This window comes from Pholcus phalangioides, unplaced genomic scaffold (assembly GCF_987345545.1).
Source record: "Pholcus phalangioides strain wild (caught in Gottingen) unplaced genomic scaffold, Ppha-v1.0 ptg000008l_1, whole genome shotgun sequence".
Classification (NCBI taxonomy): Eukaryota; Metazoa; Arthropoda; class Arachnida; order Araneae; family Pholcidae; genus Pholcus; species Pholcus phalangioides.
The window spans coordinates 45,998,460-46,020,906 of NW_028301601.1; the positions used below are offsets into that span (position 1 = coordinate 45,998,460).

Below are 22,447 nucleotides of genomic sequence, written 5' to 3' on the forward strand. Positions count from 1 at the left end.
TAGGCTACTTCAAAAGTTCATCAGAGTGGGTCAAACGCCCGAAATAGGCGAAAAACCGTCTGGTAACAATGGTTTCTGGGACTCAACAATCACTTTCGGGATGTTTACTTTGGTTGCCGTGATTCCCTAGCAATGGGTTTCTAAACATACATATGCTTTTAAAATGGTTTGGCACTTCTTTTATGATGCCTTCTGTAATGGTTTGTCATTTTTTCAATCCTTCCATTAATTGAAGAGAACCCGGGCAGCGGCGGTTATTATAGTTAGTAAATTATATAATATAGACTTGGACACCATTAATTTCTTCAAGAAATACAATATATTTTTATATGGAATTTATTTGTTTTTGCACATAACACAGATGAAATGACACAAATGGAAATTTTGATGAGAGATGTGCGTTGAAGTGGACGACATTTTTGTCTATGATCCTCGTGAAGGCTCGTTTGTGATGGAAGTCTCTCTACAAGGGGCCAAACTTCACTTCCGTTTACAACAGTCTCCGGTTCTCGATGAAAACTGATATTTTTGATGATGCATCGTCACCGCTTCAATTTTGGAATTGGTGAAATTGGACCGTGTGTAATTTAAACTTCATTGGCATAAAGCAAGTCCATGCCCATAGACAAGTATCAATCAGCTACCTTCATGAAAATTGCGACTCGGGGAGAGCGAACCTCTATCGGATTTCTCGAAATATTGGCGTCAAGTTGAGTAACGTTGGCCGAACCCATTTTTAACTGACGTCACATTTGCGCAAATTTAACATTAAATACTTTTTTTTTTAAATTTTCAAACAAATTTTTGTATGAAATTAGCATTTATAGAAATGAAAAAGTCTAAGGAGTGCCGTAAGTACTTTCTAACAACTTTTTACAGAAAAATTTAGGATTAAAATTTTAACATTAAATGCGGGTAAAACGAAGTATCCGTATTTAATGCGTTTTCCCCCCAAGTTTCCTCTGTATTTCGAATTCAAATACTTCAATGAATCACCTAGAAACATGGAATTTTGTTTGTTGGCATCAGGGGAGACCGGGCAACAACTTTCTAGTTGGGTTTTTGAGTACAGAGCCCGTATAAAAAGTTAATTTTTTTTTAATTTTAATAACTATACAACCCCCAAGCAACGTGAATGACATATCTGAGTACTACACGTTATTTGGACACTTTTTCTAATTGGAAGTATGCCTTTGGGACGGTTCGCCAGTAAAATGCCATACGCCCTGTTACCTATGCAGGGGACATAACTTTGAGGGAGGCAGGGAGGGGGAGGGGTCAACTTTCCCAGCATTTCTTCAAGTTCTATAACTGTGTAAGCCTTTCCGTCGACGGGCCACGGTATGAAGCTTTGAGGGTCGCACGCGGCCAGCTTATAAATCTCCGAAGATCCCTGATCTAAGGCATTTGAAGCACATGCTCGAGAAATAAGAGGGCAATGCGATATTAAGCTGTTTCGTGGTCGGAGATGGAAATGGCGAACTTCTCAACAATTAAATTATTCCTCAGATGCATTTCTATGTTATATGGCGGATACAGACATTTCTTTAAAGATTCGAATCTTCAAGGCATTTTCAATGCCAGATTGAACAAGGAATCAGTCTCGCGTGATCGAATGATTCGGTCAAATATGTCAATCAGTATCACCTTTATGATAGGTTTTTGGCCACCTTTGACCATTCTGGCCTTCCTTCGTACGAACATCGCCGGGCATTGGGACATATACCTCGTGTTGCCGAGTGTCCCAACCCGATTGCTCTTCTTCTTCGTCGTCCCAGTCTTCCTCCTCTTCGTCCCAGTCCTCCTCGTCGTCGTCTTGCCACGCTTGATTCATGGTCTGGCAACAGTGCATGCTCATCATGTTAGGACAGCACATCATGCCATTCGACATCATCATGTTCATTGGCATCATCATAGAGGCACTGCTCTTCTTCTTCGCCCATCTCTTCTGAATGTGATGGTGGTTGTGGTGGTTGTGTGGGCCAAAAGTTACTTTTGGTGGTGGCTCCGATTTTACTTTGAGAGGTGATTTTTGCTGAATGTCAGCTGTTGCAGACGATGAATCATGTGTTTTGGAATCCGGTCCATGTGGTCTAGGCTTGAGCAGATCTGCGATTTTCAGTTTCGTGATCATCGATGAGATTTTTGACTTTAGGACGTCCCTGGAGCTCTGCAAATCTCGAGTTTTCCTGCGGTTTATCACAATGGATGGCGGCAGCACCAACAGCGGTTGGATGACTGTCGCGGAACGCCGGAATATCGGTGGTTCTGGAGTTGGTTGCATCGGCATCATCGGCATGGGCATCATCATCATTGGTGGCTGCATCATCATTGGTGGCGGCATCATCATCATCGGAGGTGGCATGCACATCGGCGTCATCATGGGACAGCCTTTCTTCTTCAGAGCTTTCTGCATCTTCTTCATCCTCTTCTCCATCATCTTTATCTTCTTGTTCATCTTCTTCAGTTTCGGTTTCCATGGCCTGATAGAGGAAGAGACATAATATTCATAAGGCTGAACACATAGTAGGACGGAGAGCAAAGCAACGATGAGAGAAGAGATCAGAGCAGAGCGAAATCAAACACACTGATCCCAATGAGCCTGCTGCGTATAGCGGCGCGCACCGCCGCAGAGCGGGAATTCCGCCACAAGCGATAATAGCAGCGCATTCAAGATATTTTGTTTTCGCCGCTCCGCTCGCTTGTGTGTAGCTTCAAGACGTCCGTCAAAGGTCTTGTTTTCGTGGTTAAAAAGCGGTAGTGAAGTCAAAAATGTCACCAGAATCGTTGATGTTAAGTTCTCGACGTACTTCAAAAAGGTGTGGACGATCAAATGAAAACAGCAAGTACCGAATATAATTTTCATATATTTCCCGTCAAACGTTTTTCGTGTGCACGTGATTAACCAAACCGAAAATTATTTATATTTTGAGTTTATAATATTTACATTTTGAGTTTTAAGCTAATTTATCATGCACCGTGTGTGGGAAAATGTATTTGAATTAGTCTGAATTCACGTATGTTTCTGTGGAAAAATTGGCAAGTTTCATTTGTTTGTTCGTTTATTTTCTGTGTACCGTCAATATTTCCATACTGGGAAGCGTACCGAATGTTTTTTTATGCTGGATTTTGGGGTGTCAATAATTACGTTTCTTGTGTAAAAAAAAAAATGAAACCAACAAATATTTATACAAATAAAGCTACTCGGGAAGGGGGGGGGGGAGATTTTCCACTTCTACCCTCCCGCCTATGCTAATAACACAAATTTAAACGGTAGGAGGGCTTTGATAAACTTGATATTTTTCTGAATTTTTTACTCATCAATTTAGTAGAAGGTATTGATCTTTCGAGAAGTGATTGCACTCAAGTACCGCGGGAAGAGATGTAAGGAGGAAAGCGACCAAAATATGAGGAATATTTCCGTAGTTTATATTTAAAAATAGTGATATTCACACAACACTATTACTTCTAAACTGTTGCCTGAGCAATGGTTTTTATAATTATGAAATTGTTAAGCATTCTTTAATTAAAAAAACCAAGCTGATCGCGAGTTTCTATTCGATACTCTCTGCTATATTAAACGCCCCCATTTTGTGTGCTATGTTCCTTGCTCGCAGCTATATTCTCATCTCGCTTCTCTTCCCTCTCATTCGTCGCTTTGCTTGCCGCTCCCACTATGTTCTTAGCCTTTAACACGATAGAATCGATGGACACCAATGCTCTGCCTTATTACAATAAGCTTATTGTTATTACAATAAGCTTATTGTAATACGAGTGGTCATAAAATAAATTTATCGATATATGGACCCCTAGCGGCCTCAAAAATCAACGAATGCGAATGAAATTCGAGATATAGATACACTGGCTTCCAAAAGTTAAGCACGCAACGGCTTATATAACAAAACGACACCATCTCCATCTTGCCCGTCTGGAATGGACGGTTAGTGGAACACAAACATCTGGTACTGGTACTCGGGCGAACAGTTCATTCATGTCTGCGCTGTGCGGTTTTGTGGGCATCATTCCGGACTCTAATCGTGAGAGTCCCCGTTGACGCACAATCGTGAAGTTGGTATTCAGCGGCTTTATAATTTCGAGGAGTGAATGCAAGCCGGTCTCCCATTTATAAAAAGTCTCTCCGCTGAGAGCAGGCAGGCCTACAACACAATACCGACATAACCTGCAAATTCAAGTATTTACCATCTTTACTTCATAATATGGAAAATATTTGGCAACACCGGCACAAGAACACGAAACAAGAACAATTCTGGAAGGGAACATATATACTGTAGGGAAATGCATGCACTCAGAACACACATTCCGGCGTGTACCAATTCATTAAAAATTCTGCAGAGGACTGTATACGAGGTGCATGTACGGTTACGTAGTAGCAGTCGCTGCAGTGATATTTATGACTATGAAATAATCTATGACAATTCACACAAGTATAGATGATTTTAGATTAGATTAAATTAGCAATTGGAAAATTAACAATTCAATCAGCATGACAGGACGTTATGCTATCGTGGACGTTCAGCCAGTGACGTCTTAAGCCCCCGCCATAGTCCCCCGGGCCAAGTGATTTTTCTGAGGCCCTACCTGACAAATTCTTGAATTTGTCATTGAATTCTCCCCCTAAAAGCTTGTACGATGAGTTTTGAATCACTCTGTATATATGTTACTGCCAAAGAACGAAATTGGCCAATTTGCGACGGGGCCGGCCACTTCACGAATTGGCAAATTTCGTTAAATATTTACCCGGCCAATATCCGCCTGGTGATCCCTAGCCAATTTCCGATAAAAAAAGATATTCGGGATCAACTTCAACTTGGGGTATTTTTCGTGGAGGGATCTCCGGCCACAGTCCGAATCATTTCTGCAATTCGGACTTTGAAAAACACTCTCGGTCAATTCGCGAAGTGGCTGGCCCTGTCGCGAATTATCCGCACTTCTGGCTTTGGCAGTAACATATATATATCTCCCCAGCGCGGTCCAGGCCCTCGGGGTAAAGCGCTTACATCCCTCTTGAGACAGAGCGTGAACCATGTCTGGTCCTACAGTAACATATATATATATGCGTACTCCATTTTTAAAGAATTTCATCTCAAAAGACAAAATTTTAATCATCCCTGGGTGATGGGAGCACGATTAGGGTAAAAAAAACAAAGTCTCTGTACAGAGAACAATACTAGGCCTATACAACATTAGAAAAATCCACGCATGACACAAGCAAAAAATGGTCAGCCAATTCGTCTGCTTCTGAATTTGGGAGACAGATGGCAGCAGCTTACAGGCATTCCACAGAATAAAACTTCACGCTGGATTCGCATAACATATACGCACATTCCGACGTGTACCCAATCATTAGAAATTAGAGGCACATAGACGTGATGCATGTGCAGTTTTAGTAGAAAATTAGTAGCAGTAGTCCTTTCATGTAGAGCCTTCACCGCACAGTGTATTATAAAGTGATGCCGCAAAAATAGTTTGGGGTCGCAGTTGTGGAGGTCGATCGGTAGCCAAGTAGTATACCGATCGGGGGAAACAATTCCAAGCCAGTAAACAGTTGTTCGGAGACCGGTGCCAGGTCGACCAACCTCACTGATGGCCGGTATATTGCTATAGTAGCTGTAGAAGGAATGAGGTGGTTGATGGCAAACACTTCCTTCTACAATTCAAAGATATAATTAACATTTATTATACAATTAAATTTACAGAACCTACAAGAAACGATTGGACCGCGTAACTGTCTCGTTTGAGCGGTAAAAAAACCCCCAAGTCAAGTTCCACCATCGCGCAGGCGTGCTCTTTTCCCTATCACGCGGAAAACGCCATCCAGTGGTGGACACTGTCGCCACATAGCCAAGCGGAATTCGAAGCTGGTCTGGAAGAGATCTCAACAACGGGATAAGTCAGAACCTCCTAGGGATAGAAGGCCTCCGCACTCAGCTTGTGACGTCAGAAAGCAGTCCATTTTCCCTCAGAATATTCGTTGTGAGGAAAAGAAATGATAGGGTTCAGAATTGGCGATTTCTATGCCCCACATCCAATCACTACGCGGTATTTGTGAGCCAATCAGGAAGATTCTACACCAAAATAAGAAGAAACGAAATAGGATGCTCTGTGTTTCAAAATGTGGCAAACTTGCTAGGTAGTCTGAATGACGTTTATGGCAAACAGTACAGAGGCCTTCTATCTCTAGAGAATAATGTGAGAAAATGATCGAGAAAAAGGAAAAAGATGTCCAAATCTATTGTTCTATCGCTTCGCCCCCCCCTCCCCCCCGAAATGAAAGTGGTCGAAATTTCTGGCTACGGGCTTAGTCTAGCGCTAGCGTTTATGGTGTAATACAGGTACCGTTCGCACGCTATATTCATGGTTTTTCCACTGCACCGCATCATTTAGTAATGCATAAAAGTGAATGTTGCCATTTGAGTTTTTCGAAATTTTGTTGGCCTGACCAATAACTGCGAGAGAGCTGGGGTTTTCCCTTCTCTTTCTCAAGTGTAGGTAAGCACCTACAGTATATCTCGAATTCACATTCGTTGGTTTTGTTAGTATATCGGCGAAGTTATATCGTGTCCACCCTGTATTTTTACACATGTACTTACATGCCCTTCGACATCATCATCATGGGTGGAGATGCAGGCTCCCACCCCTTGGACATCATCGGCAACGGTACGGGGATGGGAATCGGTAGAGCCTTCAGACTAAACGTCAGCCCTTTGGTTTCTTTCTCTTGGTCCATCATCCACTTCATCATCATCATCTTTTTGTGCCAACCGCAACCGGTCATCGACAAGTTGCTGAGGATCACCATCAGCAACATTACGATCGGGCGGGCTTGTGAACTTTTGGTTGATGTGTGAGGTTTCTTCCATTTGCCACCATTCTTTGTTGATATCAACATGATCTGAAAGAAAAAAAAATGATAAAGTACTGTCAAACCTGTCTAAGTTGGCCACCTAGAGTTCCATTAAAAACTTTCGAAGTTACAGACGTGTCTAAGATAAAGAGCAGGGGTGTACCCCACCTCCGGCCCGCCAATAGGTTCCATCTAGCCCGCGGAAGGTGTGTGTTTCGGTAAAAATGTACCAATACTTGCAACACGATAAATGCCTAGGCTGACTACATTTCCTTCACCAAGAAACAGGAAATCAGGATCAATACGGGATATCGTCATTCATAGCAAAAAAAAAACAAAAAAAGTTGTCAAAGACAAGTAAAGTTGCCGATTACAGCCAACAACTCTCAAAGGCTGCCAATTGCAGCCAAAAAATTGTCACAGACAAGTAAAATTGCCAATTAAAACCAAAACAATTGTCAAAATAAGGTTGTCAATTTAAGCTAAAAAAGTTGTAAAAGGCAAGCAAAAGTCCCAATTTCAGATAAAAAAAATTGTTATAGGCAATTGAAGTTGCTAATTTAAACTAAAATACTTGTAAAAGGCAAGTAAAGATGCCAAGTGTAGCCAAAAAAGTTATCGAAAGGTAATTTAACTTGCCTTTGACAAATTCTTTAGTTCTATTTGGCCCACAGACTGAAAAGGTTATGCACCCCTGATATAGAGGAGGTACAGTATTGTGGGTATTCCATAGGATTATAGTCGGTTCCAGTCAAAACCGCTCAATGTTGGGAGCTCCAGGATACAGAGGTGTCCAAAGTGACAGGTTTTACTATATGTGGATTTTTATAGCCAAATATATGGACAGCTGAAGTGAGGATCCATAATTCCAGGACCACAACTGGGGGGGGGGTAGATTTGGACCCTAGTGCTGGAGCACCTTATTTTCTTGACCCTTTAACAGCTTTTTCAAAATAACACGGGGCTGACAAAATGCGGGCTTGCCCAAGCTGAATCTAGTTGTGGTCCTTCATAAGTAAGAAATGGAAAAAATTTTGAAGAATGAATGTTCAAGAAAATTAGTCCGGTGGAGGTGAAATTTGCATAGTCCACAGGCGGTAGAACTATGAATTCGCCTTTGCATAGAGAGCGAGTGACTAGGTCGATGTTTGACCAAAAGAACGATCTAGAGCAGTGTTGCTCAACGGCCGGACTCTGCCATTAGTCAAACCGGGCTGTGAGTGATCCCCGTTTTATTTTCCTTTCCTTTTGTTCCTCATTAATCGTAATGAGGAATTACGCTCATTGTATGAAAGGGCCTTCTACTCACAAAAAAAATCAACCGGGCCGCGGACTTCTAAAGGTTGAGAACCACGGACTTAAAAAGGACTAAATCAGCGAGCATAGGCGTAAAGTTATTAGAAATATTTTGAGGGCTCAAGAATATTAGTGGGGGCCGGGGGCTCAAACTATATATTTCTGTAGACTGTCCCAAATTGTTTGCTCAGCGGATATTTTGGCAACCGTTGACTTTAGAAACATATTTACGGTTGCAAAAAGTTTCCAAATGACGTGCGGTTACTCAAAATGACTTAAAACGGGTTGCTTACATTTAAATATAAGAATTAAATTGTTATGTAGACACCGTTTGCTAAAAATTTCAAGCAATGAAAAATGTAAATGCGGCTCTGAGAAGTCATTTACAAAAAAAAAATGTTTTTAAATGCAATGATAACGGAGATATTTGATTTTGAATTTTTCAGCATTTTGTTGCCATGTGATTCACTAATTGCGAAACGTAAATTAAATTCAAAACTATAAAAAGGTTCTGTAATTGTTAAAATAATTTTCAAAAAATTTAATTGCTGTTTACTGTGAGTAAAAAATTGAAATGTTGAGTTCATTCACATATTAGTGTACGGTTCCTAAAAATGTAAACTTTTGAGGCAATGGAAACTTGCCATAGTTGAGATATCTGTCACGCAAACAATTTTGGAGAGCCTGTATAGGTACTATGGAGATAGTGGCAAATATTGAGGGGGGGGGGAGCCTTGAGCCCATGGACCGGATTAGCTTTAGACCATAGACCTATAACAGTGAGGGAGTGACAAAACGAGCTTTTTAGAGCGTGTGAGTGACGAAAACAGTGTGCAAGAATGTGAATGACCTAAAGAATGACCTAGAGAGTAAGCGAAGTACCAAAGTACCAGGTTACTTAGCGACTGCGAAGAATTGGCCCAGCACCTGGGCTGGCCACACAGATCGACGGGCTCACCAGAGCCACCTAGTCAACACCTGGGCTGGCCACACAGATCGACGGGCTCACCAGAACCACCTAGCCGACACCTGGGCTGTGGGCTGGCCACAGAGACTTCTCATACTGAGGAAAGACTGCAAAAATAACGCAGATGGAAAACATCAACCGTTCCCCGATACGGGAATCTGTCCCCGTGGCGGAATACTGTGTAAATATGGAATCCGCACCCCGTGGAGACACATGTCGCGTTGGCGGCCACGAAGCAACACATCATAAGTGACATGTTGTAAATATTCTCAAGATAAATAAAATCACCCAGGGGATTTTTGGGATTGGATCTCGAGAGTCTGGGTGGGGGCCCTCTTAGTCGTCGCTCGGGTTTGTGGGTCCGTCCCCGGGGCTGGTTGCCTGGGGTAGGGGAAGTGCTGTCGCTGCCTTAAAGAGAGACAACCCAGACAAGACCAGGCTTCGCACTTGCAGCTAGGACCTTAGACAGAGAGTCGCCTTCAGGTAGTTCCCCGGCAGGTGCCCCAGCCCGGCACCCCCGGCTTCCCCCAGCACGATCCAACCCAAACGGGTAAAAGGCTTACATCCCGGAAGGAACAGAGCTCGTGTCGTGTCTGGTCTGACAGAGGTTACTTAGCGACCAAAATAATGTCCAAGAAAGTGTGCAAGCAGCATGTTTATAACCAAAAGAGTGGCTGCGAAACAGGCGTATTTACAAGGGGTGGGGGGAGCGGCTAAGCGGTATATAGCTATATACATTTACTTCCCCGTGGGACAATATGATCAATCACCTTGTGTGACAGAACCTGTTGTGTCTTTCGGTCTACAGCCCAAAACTCCAAATTTGAGGAACGAATATTCAAAGAAAACTAGTATAAGTCAGATCAATGGTTCCCAACTTCGAGGCTCTAGGTCACTTTCGCTATGTAGGTCAGTCGTTTGGTCATTCACACGCTTGCTCAAGTTCTAAGTCACTCTTTTGCTCACTCTCGTGCTAGCAAACTCTCTATGTCACTCACTGACCTAGTCCTTCGCTAGGCAGATGCGAATTTATGGAGCCTTTATTAATTATTCTGCCGCCCTTTCCCATTCTACCAATTCAATTGGCTACTCATTCCTCAAATTTGCCGCCCCTCTGAAATTTCCGTTCTGGGCTATAGCCCAATACACCGCTGGTTACACAGTTTCATAAACATTCATGTGCTTGAATGTTTTGTGTAAGTGAACTTGTGCAATTTCATCCCGTAGTCTTTTCCTTACTAACCCCGTAGCCATCTGACACACATGATTACCACACACAATATGATCAATACAATTCCATTGAAAATTTCGGAAAAAGAGCTCATCTCAGAAAAACCTAAGTTTTTCACGAGACAGAAAACTGTACGCCTGTTTGGGGGCGTTCAAGTATTACGTCATCATCGATTGGGGGGGGGGGGGGTTTCCGATTTGCTGACTTTTGATGACAAGGGGGGGGGGGGGTTTGGATAATGCTTACGTCATCAATCACCCTTTATGAAAATATGAGTTGGATTCAGAGGGGCAGAGCTGATGACGAAATTTTTCTGACAAGGGGGGGGGGGATCATCAGTTGTATGAAAAATTTTTATTTTTGGAAATGAGTCCTTTTTAAAATTTGTTACTATTATTTATACTTAGGGTTATATATACGAGACAAGAAGACTGAGAAAGGAGGACGTCTGCGCACGCACCCTCAGTGACGTTACGTATCCCAAGTTCCCCAATAGATGGCGCCACTATTCCGACCAATAAAAACCACAACAACAAATTTTCTCCAAACAAAAAAAAAAAAAAATCTAGAAATTTTCGATGGCTATTGGTGCCTGCGTGTGGGAAGAGAAACACAAAAACACTGATATCAATGAAGAAATATGTGTTTTAAAGTGGAGAAAAAAAAATATTTCCCCGAAAAGAAATGAAAATTAATTCCAGGAACTTGAAAAGGAGGACGAAAAGGCGAATTTTCCGAAGCGTAGGAGGACGCTTGAAATGACATCATAAAGGAGGACAACTATTTTTCCCCCTGCTTTGAAACATATATTTCTTCATTTATCTATTCTATAATATAAAATCACAAACAAACTCGAAAAGGGCCTGTTGCTAAGCAACCGAGTGACGGAAGTCTGTTACGGAAGTGGGTTCGATTCATATATCGATATTCACATTCATATATCGATATGATATCATATATCGATATTGGGTCGATATTCACATATCGGGACCCATTTGACCCATCGGGACCATGTTATGTGCATGTACCAAGAGGCTCCTACATCCTACAGCAGAGCCCTTAGGCGGGAATTTAGATTTCGAGCCCCCAAACCAGCTTTTCAGGGGCCCCTCCGTGATTAATTTATAGTGTGAAAAATCAAAAAGTGATAAGAATCGTTGTGGCCCCTGTCAGCCCTTCCTTTGTGGGGGGGGGGGGGGGGAGGTCCATGCCGAGAGGTATATATATGTATAATATACACACACAACAGCAGTGCTCCCAACACAGGGTCGGGGTACCCGGGGAAGATTTCACGTATAAGTAAAAAGTTTTCATTTCCAGGGGCCCTTGATGGATCTCATTGTTTTCTTGCCGCTTTAACGTTGAAAAATTTCGATAGCGGAAGCAAAAGATATATCCAGTCTGGGGCCCCACCAAAAGTAAGCGAATTGGTGTCCCGGGTAATTGGTTGGGGGTCCTGGATTTTATTCGTTGGTAAAACGAATACAAATGAAAATTTTTCATGGCACTCGCTCCGGGGGATGACCGACAAGCTTCCAAGTCGGGGGCCCCATGTTTACAGGTTTCATTTTGGGTGCCCTGGATTTTATTTGTTGGTAAAACGAATACAAATGAAAATTTTTCATAGCACTCGCACCGGGGGATGACCGACAAGCTTCCAAGTCGGGGGGCCCCATGTTTACAGGTTTGATTTTGGGGGCCCTGGATGAATCTCATTCTTTTCTGTTGTAGAATTTGCAACAGCGGAAGCCCGAGATAAAGCCAGTCTGGGGCCCCACCAAAAGTATGCGAATTGGTGTCCCGGGTAATTTTTTGGGGGCCCTGGATTTTATTCGTTCGTAAAACGAATACAAATGAAAATTTTTCATGGCACTCGCACCGGGGGATGACCGACAAGCTTCCAAGTCGGGGGCCCCATGTTTACAGGTTTCATTTTGGGGCCCTGGATTTTATTCGTTGGTAAAACGAATACAAATGAAAATTTTTCATGGCACTCGCACCGGGGGATGACCGACAAGCTTCCAAGTCGGGGGGCCCCATGTTTACAGGTTTGATTTTGGGGGCCCTGGATGAATCTCATTCTTTTCTGTTGTAGAATTTGCCACAGCCGAAACCCGAGATATAGCCAGTCTGGGGCCCCACTAAAAATCTGCGTATTGTGTCCCCGCTACTGGATGTGGGGCCCTGGATTTTATTCGTTGTAAAATTGATAAAAATGAAAAATTCTCACAGGGGGGTGTCCGACAAGCTTGCAGGTCAGGGCTTCATGGAAATGTTGGCAGGTTGTAATTCGGTGCCCCTGAATGTATCTCATTGATTTTTGTGGTTTAACATTGTAAAATTTGCAACACATCGGTAGCCCAAGATATATCCAGTGTGGGGCCCCACTGAAATTCAGCGAATTGAATCTGGGGACCCCCATGGGGAAGTTTTCTGGGGATACTTGATGAATCTCATTTGTTTTTTGTTGCTTTATTATTATTTTCATTAAAATTCGCTTCTTCAGTAGGCTGGTGCTTTCACACGTCCCTTTCCCCTTTTCCATAGCACGCTGATGAAGTGGGACGAAATAAACAAGATATGTCCGGGAGAGAAGTGGGGGGGGGGGGGGTTGGCCGCCAAAGGCGGCAGGGGGGCAGAGCCCCCCTAGTATATATATATATATGAGTGTTTTTGTGGTTTTTTTCCACACGCATTCACCAGAAGCCGTCAAAGTTTCTAGAATTCTTTTTTGTTTCTGTTCTTTTTTTTACCAGTTGAAAAAAATTATTGTTGCGGCCAGTTTGATTGGTCAGAACAGTGGCGCCATCTGTTGGGAAAATTAGGATAAGTGACAGGTTGTGTGCGGGTCTGCTAACCCTAGGGTGACCATATGTCCCGTATTTCCCGGGACTGTCCCGGTATTTTCTGTTTTTTTGGCTTTCCAGACTTTTTAGCAAAAGTGTCCCGGTTTTTCCCGTATTTTGCATGAAGCCTACTTGAATTTTTATTCTTTATTGAAGTCAAAGATTGAAATTATTTTCAACTTATAAATTATATTATGATAACTACAACTATAAATGAGTATATGAATCTCCCATATTTGTCTTAGTGAAAATTTTTTTTCGGGGAATTCATCCACTGCAATTAGCAGTAATGCTGCATTTCCCGCCATTGTGATTTCTCCGTTATTTTAACAATATTTGGCGACTTTGTTCGGTTTTGGTGTCATTTTTGGCGATAATTGGCGATGTCCCGTATTTTCCCGTATTTGGAATCCCAATGTCCCGTATTACTGTCAAGGAAATATGGTCAGCCTAGCTAACCCTAATTATACTCAAGTAGGTGTAACATATTCGAAAACTGAGAAAGAAGGACGTCTACGCGCGTACCCCTTAATGACGTCACTCATACTAATGTTTACAATAGATGGCGCCACTATTCCAAATAATGAAACCGGCAACAACATTAATTTTTCTCAACAATACAGTAGTTTTTTTCAGAACTTCTAAAAAAACAAACAGAAAAAAATTGGGAATTTTGACTTCTGCTGGTGAATGCGTGTGGGGAAAAAAACAAAAACATTCATATCAATGAAGAAGTATATGTTTAAATACACAGAATCAGGGAAAAAATTTCCCCAGAAAAAAAAGAAAAATATTTCCGGAAACTTGAAAAGGAGGGCAAAAGGGTAAATTTCCCGTAACGTAAGAGGACGCCTGAAATGACATCAAAAAGGAGAACGGTTGGTAACAATATACTGAAGTGATCGTGTTATTGTTGAAGATTTGTCACATAGATGGCAGCAGCAATCACTCTACTGATTTCGAGGTTATCACTGGTTTTTTTCATTTTGCATTATGTTTCTTTTCTTCAGAATTTCGGAAACAAATTTCACACAGCATGCTTAATTTAATTTCTTTTTTTGGACGAACTGGGAATGCCCCCCATGCCCCCGTATCTCCGCCCATGGTATCATCACATATTTCATGAGATACATGGCAGAACCACCCAAGTGATTTTGCTCTTCCATTTGGCAAATTTACTCTTCAATTTAGGGTTACGAAACGTCTTCCTTTCTGATGTTATGTCAAGCGTCCTCAAGGCCATAGCGAGAGGGGGAACTGGGGGGACACCCCAAAATGTGAGAAAATGACTGAAAAAAAGGGGGAAAAGATGACGTTCGACAACTTTGGTTCCCACCACCACTTCGAAATGCAAGTGGTCCTCCTCCGAACGAAATTTCTGGCTATAGGTTTATTTCCGGCGCTCGGCCATCTTAAGAGCATGATAGGGCCCCCGGGCCAAGTCGTTTTTCGGAGGCCCTACCTGCTAAATCCTAGAAAATTTCAACCCCATCTCATTTTTGTGAGGCTCCTCTTCTCTTGAGGCGCCCGGGTGGGCCCATGCGTTAAGACGGCACTGCCAGAGCGTCCTCTAAAAAAATCCACATTTTTGTCCTTTTTTTTAGGTTTCCGAGACAGTCCGAAGAACTGCTCTGGAGGAACAAAACCCCAACTAAAATTTTAGGGATACAATTGTCTGCTCACCAACAACTAATGCTGAATACTGAAGCACGCAATGCTGATTGCTATGGTGAAATCACCTCTGGCACACACTTTCACTCACACAATTTTTTAAACCACTCTCTATAAGAATTTCGAAACTGTTCAGCTGAGAAGCTGTTCAGAGTGTCAACCATTCCATTTACCACTATTGGTGCACTTGGAAACCATACTTGCCATGAAGGTCCCTATAGATTCCCCCAAAATATCAAGTTCTGGGAGCATTGTACACAGCCTGGCATCGCCATAGTTCAGAACGAAATTAACGGAAACCTGACTTTCTCATCATTGCTGCAGAAATTTACTGAACGCGCACATCTCAGTAAACATTCTCAGGTAAAAGAATTTTATCCTAGTGAGGAATTACAACCGTTTGCTTCACTTTTATTTTATTCAGTATTAGTATTATTATAATGCGAAAATCATTATTTTAGTTTTGTTTAGGTCCGCACGTAAATTGAGTTTCATGAAGAAAATCGCATGTAAATTGATTTTTTTGGAAGAGACATTGCGTTTTTTTGCCAATAACACAATATCATCCTCCTAAAGTAGACTATGAATGTCTATATTTAATTTGCAAAGAAATGCACTTCTCTCCCATAAATCGTGTATTTTCTGCAATCCCACCAGACAAAATTTCATTTTCAAGATATCGAACTTATCCGAACATCAAATTGGGAAACTGTTACAATTCTTTAACAGCGATGTGAATTTTTTATATTGAATGTTTTATGTGTTAGTGCTGTGGTTATCAGCATACTAATGAATCGTATTTTTCTAATTGTACGCCATCCTTGCATGGGTCTGGCCCCATATGCAAATAAAGATTCATTTTATTATTATTGTTTGTTGTTATATTTTCTCGCTGTTACAGAAGACTAGTCACATCTGTAGACCTAAATTCCGATATAATCTCAAGTTTTTTAATAAAATCGATCGCACGAATTTCATCGTTTTTGATGGTACTAGAAAGAAAATAATATAATTTCCTCTGTGGAATTTCTTTAGAATAAACTGGCCCCTAACTTGTAAGATTTAGATGCTTTTCACGTAAAAAGCGGTGTAAATGAATAGATTTAGTTAATATTTCGATGTAATTATTTCCGTATCGAAGAAAGTTATGAAGTAAAATTTTTTTTTCCAGTATAGAAGAAGTAGCACAAATTTTTACTTACCGACCTCTTGTTGATTGAGAAACGCCTAAAAATTTCAATGTTTCCGCAATTTTCATTTAAATAGAGTGAAATTATCACACTACTTTTTTAATAAATAATTTTTTTCTGTAATTTCATTCAACCGAAAAACACGTTGAAGGAAAGTTATGAGATAAGCTAAGTTGCCCCATTGACTCCTAGGCAGAGGACATACTGGGTCCATTGAGAGAGAGCCTTGTAAATTTTTATTGAAGGTGTTCTGTGATTTCGTTTTTAAATAAAATTGGGGGGGGGGGGTGAGAAAGTTGTCAGTCGTCTCTCGTATGTGGAACTCCAGGCCTTTATGGGGGGGGGGGCTTTGCAGCGTATATTCATTAATTATTAAATTATTAAGGTTCCCACCCCCTCAAAAAATTTGTTATGGGGGGGATGAAATAGCCTTAGGCCATAGGTTCCGGTTCATGTGAAGCCAATCCCCCCCCCCCCCCCGAGTTAGAAGATCATTTGTACTAAGTATTGCTTACAAAATTCCTTATTCCGTGCGTTTAGGTCGTATAAGTGTTGTATTGTTGGTCGTGTAATCTCCGCGTTGAACTTTTCGCCAAAAAAGTACTCCGCAGCCTAAAAAGTTTGAGAACCACTGATAAAGTTTCGGAATTCGGTGAATCTAGGTCAAAAGTATAGTATCGCCATCCGTTGTGAAGAAATGAACACGTCGTTATTAAGGCGGTACAAGCATGCGTTCTCATTTTAGAGTTTTTGTAACGCCTTACAAATACTTGATTTAAAAAAAAGAAAAATTAAGTTATTAATAAGAATCCTTATATAATTTTTTTAAGCTTAATTTTAATATACTTTTCAGGAAGACATTATTTTATTTAAACTATGTATGTAGAAAATGCAGTCAGTGTTATCGTGAGTTATCAAGCTAAAAAGTTAAAGAGTCGGTCCGCCCTGAGGAAATGGATCTACCTCAGTCAGTCGGGTAAAAAGAAGCAATGATAAGTTGGTCAACAATCGCGCTAAATAGTCTTCGTACCCAGACAATATTCTGCGGTTAAGGCAGAGGTCTTCCTGTACCCATACGACAAGTTTGACAAACGAATGCATGAAATCAGGATGATTTCAATCCTTGAATGCAATTTGTACAAGGTGTTTAATTGGAATGTTGATCAAGTACTCGCGAGCACGAAATCGGACAAGAGCATCGTGCACTCTGGGTAATTTAAGGATTTTTAATTCGTGGTGCTAGCGAGCAATGGGCTGAAGATGCCTGGGTTGAGGTCTAGTCTTTTGAGTCACATCTTGATGACAGAGGCCATGGGAATACCAACCTTACCAATTTACATATTTTTAAAAACCATAGCACCACATCCCATCATCCATGAAGTGCCTCTATGCACTCGTGGATCCCGAGCCGTGCCCGGGTGGGCCCCACGGGTCAAAACATCCCCAAAATCAGTGAAATAGCACACACACACACATCGCCAGATTCCTTGATAAATACCCTCTTTCAGAAAGATCCCTGTAAAAAACGTTTCTGTATTGAAAGTGATTTTATTTTGGTTGTACATGCCTCTGCATAATGATTCCCATCTGTTGTAAACATGAAAGTGTCGTTTCCGAGTGAGTGTGTCCTCATCTCTGTTTTCGAATCTGGCAACAATAGTCGTTGGGCTCAAGAATTCTTCAGGTTCTGTGAAAAACGTCTTCCAAACAAAAAGCAACAAATGCCAGAAAAGGAAACAAAATGGAAATTGGAAATAAGAAACGAAAAATAATAATGATTCAGAATTCATTAAAATCGTCAAAGATCTCCGCCCCCCCCCCCCGGCAGTAGTAAGCATCATTTGAAGTTTTAAATATGTATTGAAAATTAAAATATATAGCTACATTTACACTACATATAGCTGGCCGGATACGAAGCGTTGGTAGGCCGTATTTGGCCCAGTGGGGCTCTATATCCCCACCCCCGTCGACATAACGATCTTACTAAGCTGGGGTTTTGTCATTCATTTTTCCATTCATTGTGGAATGCGTAGCACGACAAGTTTCGACAACAACGGTTCACACCAAAAAACTTACACGAATTTAGGGTCCATCTTGGGCCCGTAACTTGTCCTACATATTCCATGCATTTCTTTAGCTTGAAAATTCTGCTATATCGAAATTATCTTTGGAATTATCGTGGCAATAAAAGTAGAGATGATCGATAATTTCTTGGATTTCTTATCGGTAATTATCTAGATGGCTATCTTGAGAAGACTTGTGACTAGATCCCTATGAAGGAGACGATTGCAAGGAGACGACTTTGATCACAACATGCATTCCCCCAATGTCCTCGATAGGCTATTGGCTACTATGGTCTTCACATCTATTCTACACACACAGCACTGTAAAAAGGTATACATATTCAAAATCTAGCGGTTCTCTATAAGTTTGCGATTGACGGGTGAGATGGTTTCACGAAAGGTAACGCGTATTGACTTCAAATCCTTCCATCCCGTTCCCAAGAATCCTCGGCTTCCGGCGGCCAACCCGGTGGATTCGCCAACCTGTTGTATCTCTGTCTCAACCTGTTTCTTTGGGTCCTTTTCCTGTTATCCCTGAACGAGGATAACCTATTTGGCCTGCGAGTGACACCCTGGAAAGGAGATCTCAGAGGACTCATCGGCATCATTGGCATCATCGGCATTTGGTGATGGTCGTGATCGTGCTTGTCGTGGTGCTTCATCATCATCATGTGCATCTTCATCTGCTTCATCATCACCGGTTTCATCATCATGAGCTTCTGCTTCTTCCAGTTGTGTTTCATCTTGTATTTCTTGACGTTCATCTTCATCTTCATGCGCTTCGTCTTCTCGTGCATCTTCATCACCATCGGTTTCATCATCTTCTGTTTGTTCTTCATCATGACCGGCATCGGGACAGGAACCGGCTGCTTTACCCTGATTGGACGAGAAAAAAAACAGCTTTCAATACACAGTGGGTACCCAAACATACGAGTTTTCAACTGAATGCTAAATCGTCTTCGGACTTCTGGTTGGGAACCACAATTAAATTTCCACACTCACTTGACAGGTATCGGCAATGGCAACGGTATGAGTTTCTTGATAACTTTGACTTCAGGTTTCGGGGTGGTCGGTTGGATGAATTTGTCGTCTTCCTCGGGTAAAGGCAGGTAATAATGATGGACGTGTTTGGTGAATACCTTCGGTGGCATCGGTGCTGGAATATGCAAAGGTTGGAGTTTGATCTTGACGTGCTTCTGAGGCGGTTCCTGCCAATGCTCTTCCCGGCCGTGTTCGTCCACGACTTCCCTGCCGCGATAGTCGTCTTCCTCTTGCTCGTAGTAACTGTAATCATGCCTGTAGCCGATCACTTTTATGCACATCGTGTTCCAGATCAAGATGGAGCATATAACGGGAGCAATACTCTTTTGTCGCATGGTGGAGAATCGGCGAACTGCGGTCGAGAGAAACGAGCAGTGACTGTGTCACTAAATGAAACACACATGACTATTCTTTGGTTACATATACAACGATATTGTTATGAACCTTATATGAATACTCGAATGTCTTCAGAACAATTAAATTTCGGTCAGGGTAAATTAAGAATTTGGCAGTATCATGGGCCAGAATATGATCCGGGACAAGAAGGTCAATCTTTCTACAACTGGACACCCTACCTTAAGCTTGGAGCTCCAATGCATTCCCCCCCCCCCTAGTTCTGGGGTTCTTCGTCCCCTTTTTTAACCGCGACCCAAAATTAACAACAGGGTAAGCTTCGCAATCTATGGAACCCATGTTTGTTTTTCGAAATTAGTGAAACCAGGGCCGCAATAAGTGAATTTATAACAGTTCAGTAAGTGGTTTTGTACGACCCATCTCTGAAGCCCTTGCAATTAGTGGATTTTGAACGACTCGTTACTTATAAGTGACTTATAAGCGGGACGCGACCCATAGATTAAGAATCTCGGCTTTAGTTGCTCCAGCGTTGTTCGGACTTCCTGACTAGTAGTACAGCATCTGCCGAGTTTTTATATTGGTTATATTGAATAGAAAATATTGTAATAGTTTCTAGTACACAGCATACATAATAATACATAGGCCATATTCTGTCCAGATTAATCATACGGTCAGCTCTTTATTGTTCACCAAACCTCATAATCGTGGGGAATTCCGGGTGGTGCCAGGGTGGGCTGTGCGTTAAGATGGCTCTGCATTTCAGCGCATAGACATCCTTGCCCAGGAGTGCTAAGTGCTCTGGAGCTTACCTCCTGGATAAGATACTAAGAATTGATACTATCCGCCTATAGATACTAAGAATTGATTGTAACCTAACTGTAACTTTGCATTACAATTAACTTAAATCAAGACTATATCTAGAAGAGACATCCATTTTCTTTTTACTGTGCAAAGCATCTCCACCCTGTCGCGAACAACATGATAATCACTAAAGCACTTAGATAGTACTGAAGCACCCGATGTATGCACCCGTTTTCATGCTCTCGCTCTCTGTAATGGTTATAAATAAAATTATCCCATTGCATTCAAGAATTCACACCATGACGGATTTGAATTTACCCTTTGCATATAGTATGAGAAATCTGACAGTCCAAGCTGACAAATACTTTGATGCAGAATTTTCAAAAGGAAAAAAAAAATATGCACGCAATTATTAATTTATCAATATGTTTAATTATTATTTATAACTAAATAATCATATGAATCATGCATGCTCAACCGCCGACCAAATTGTGGCCCTCGGAGTAATCTGATGTGACCCGTGACCAGGGCCCCGACTAGGGGGAGCAGGCGGAGCTGGTGCCCCAGGTGCCGGACCGGAGAGGGCACAAGTTTCACCCTTTACCCCCTGCCGCCTTCAGCAATACTAAGGGGGCGAAAATGTGTGCGCATCTGACCAAGCATCTTGTTGCGGCCTTGCCCGTGACCTTAAACCTTATTTTGTAAAATAAATAAAAAAAAAGTTGGCCACATTTTTTTAATACCTCGCGGTGCAGATCCACATCACTCAAATAATCCACAGCACGCATTTACAAATACTTGAGTGACCCATAGCGCATTTCCAGATCACTTAAGCAACCCGCTGCCGTAGGATTTCATGTTCACGAGCAATGGGTTGGAGATATGCCTGATTTACACCATATTCTCTCTTACAATTAGCGACAAGTAAGGAAAAATATAAGATTTTTCCTGTCGTTTTATTAATTTCAATACATCATTTTTAACATGAATCACTGAGAAATATTATCTCTTGCGTTCATTTTGAAATTGAATAGCCCATACTGTCTGTCATTGCATTTAATTTGCTCAGACCCGGCAGTGCAAAATACTGTGGGTGCTGAAGCACTTGCAGCAAAACGCCCCCCCCCCCGGACTCGACACGCCATTGCATTAAGATTCAAAACATACTGCCATAGTGCCAAATCCGGCTTTTCCGGGAGGCTCCCGAATTTCTACTCTATCTCCCGGACTCCCGAAAAAAAATTTATGTCCCCCGAATTTCACTCGTGACTGTAAAAAATCCCTACATTATTGGGAAAAAAATTATTCCCCAAGAATTTACCCGGGAAAAAACTGTTTGTTGACTGTTTGTTGATTAACTGTTGCTTCATAAATTTGTGAATTTTGTCGCCATTTCGTCAAATCACAAAAAATATTTAATTTTTTTGGGAGAAAACACAAAATTAGCCAATCAGTAAGTGTCAATCCGTCCTTTCGAAATCCGAAATTGGCATAATCGCGTGTATCTACTTTATCCATGTGTCGCATTTCGGGCCCGAAGGAGATTTTTTTGGTTTGCGAGATTTGATTTTTGAGAGCAATAACGACAGGTAATTTAACCCAAGGACTTTAACTTACTGGTTGGCCATGATTGGCGATGGCTTGCACCTGGAAAATATCCCTAAAAATCCCTTTTACTAATGAAAAATCCCTCGTGTTTCAAAAATGATCCCTTTTTCATTTATTTCTGAACAGAATTTGGATCGGCGCGAAAACCTCCCGAATTCTCATTCTCCAAAGTTGGCAGCTATTTACTCTGCCATAACATACAACAACAAAAACAGAGATATAAGCGTTCCTTACATACCTCAGACTTATTTCTCCTCGACTTACGCACACGAACCTCTCTCGGACGGAAACACGATGTTGTGAAGATCAACACGTAGAAAGAGAGTGTTTAAGAGAGTGCGAAGAAGCGTCACAAAAAGAAGTCGCGTGATCAAGAGCTGGCTTTCATTTAAATAAACACCTCGAAAGCGAGAGAAAAGGAAATATTCACTGGACTATATCCGATTCCGTTTTTCCCGTGTTTGAGGAAATAAACAACAAACGTGCATTTTTAGAGAGTAGGAACAGGAAGTTT

At 41.7% G+C, this 22,447-nt stretch overlaps 2 protein-coding genes across 2 annotated transcripts; both read right to left on the reverse strand.

Annotated features, from left to right (window-relative positions):
- Nucleotides 1-1,633: 1,633 nt before the first annotated feature.
- LOC149084397 (uncharacterized) lies at nt 1,634-22,241 on the reverse strand. The gene is made up of 3 exons (XM_089235309.1): nt 22,172-22,241; nt 6,612-6,913; nt 1,634-2,483 (listed from the first exon to the last, which is right to left on the reverse strand). Exons 2-3 carry the CDS (start codon nt 6,908-6,910, stop codon nt 1,634-1,636), a joined length of 1,149 nt encoding a protein of 382 aa, XP_089091435.1. The 5' UTR covers nt 6,911-6,913; nt 22,172-22,241.
- On the reverse strand, nt 18,525-19,458 carry LOC149084398 (uncharacterized). Its single transcript, XM_089235479.1, has 2 exons — nt 19,132-19,458; nt 18,525-19,005 (listed from the first exon to the last, which is right to left on the reverse strand). Exons 1-2 carry the CDS (start codon nt 19,449-19,451, stop codon nt 18,546-18,548), a joined length of 780 nt encoding a protein of 259 aa, XP_089091605.1. The 5' UTR covers nt 19,452-19,458; the 3' UTR covers nt 18,525-18,545.
- Nucleotides 22,242-22,447: the final 206 nt, after the last annotated feature.

Bases quoted from the DNA above. Each gene is read 5' to 3' on its own strand.
- LOC149084397 (XM_089235309.1), bottom strand. From the start codon at position 6,910: ATGTTGATATCAACAAAGAATGGTGGCAAATGGAAGAAACCTCACACA. The intron at 2,484-6,611 runs GTAAGTACATGT...TTCCTCTATCAG, and splicing joins ATGATGATGTCGAAGGGCAT to GCCATGGAAACCGAAACTGA.
- LOC149084398 (XM_089235479.1), bottom strand. From the start codon at position 19,451: ATGTGCATAAAAGTGATCGGCTACAGGCATGATTACAGTTACTACGAG. The intron at 19,006-19,131 runs GTGAGTGTGGAA...TCGTCCAATCAG, and splicing joins CCATTGCCGATACCTGTCAA to GGTAAAGCAGCCGGTTCCTG.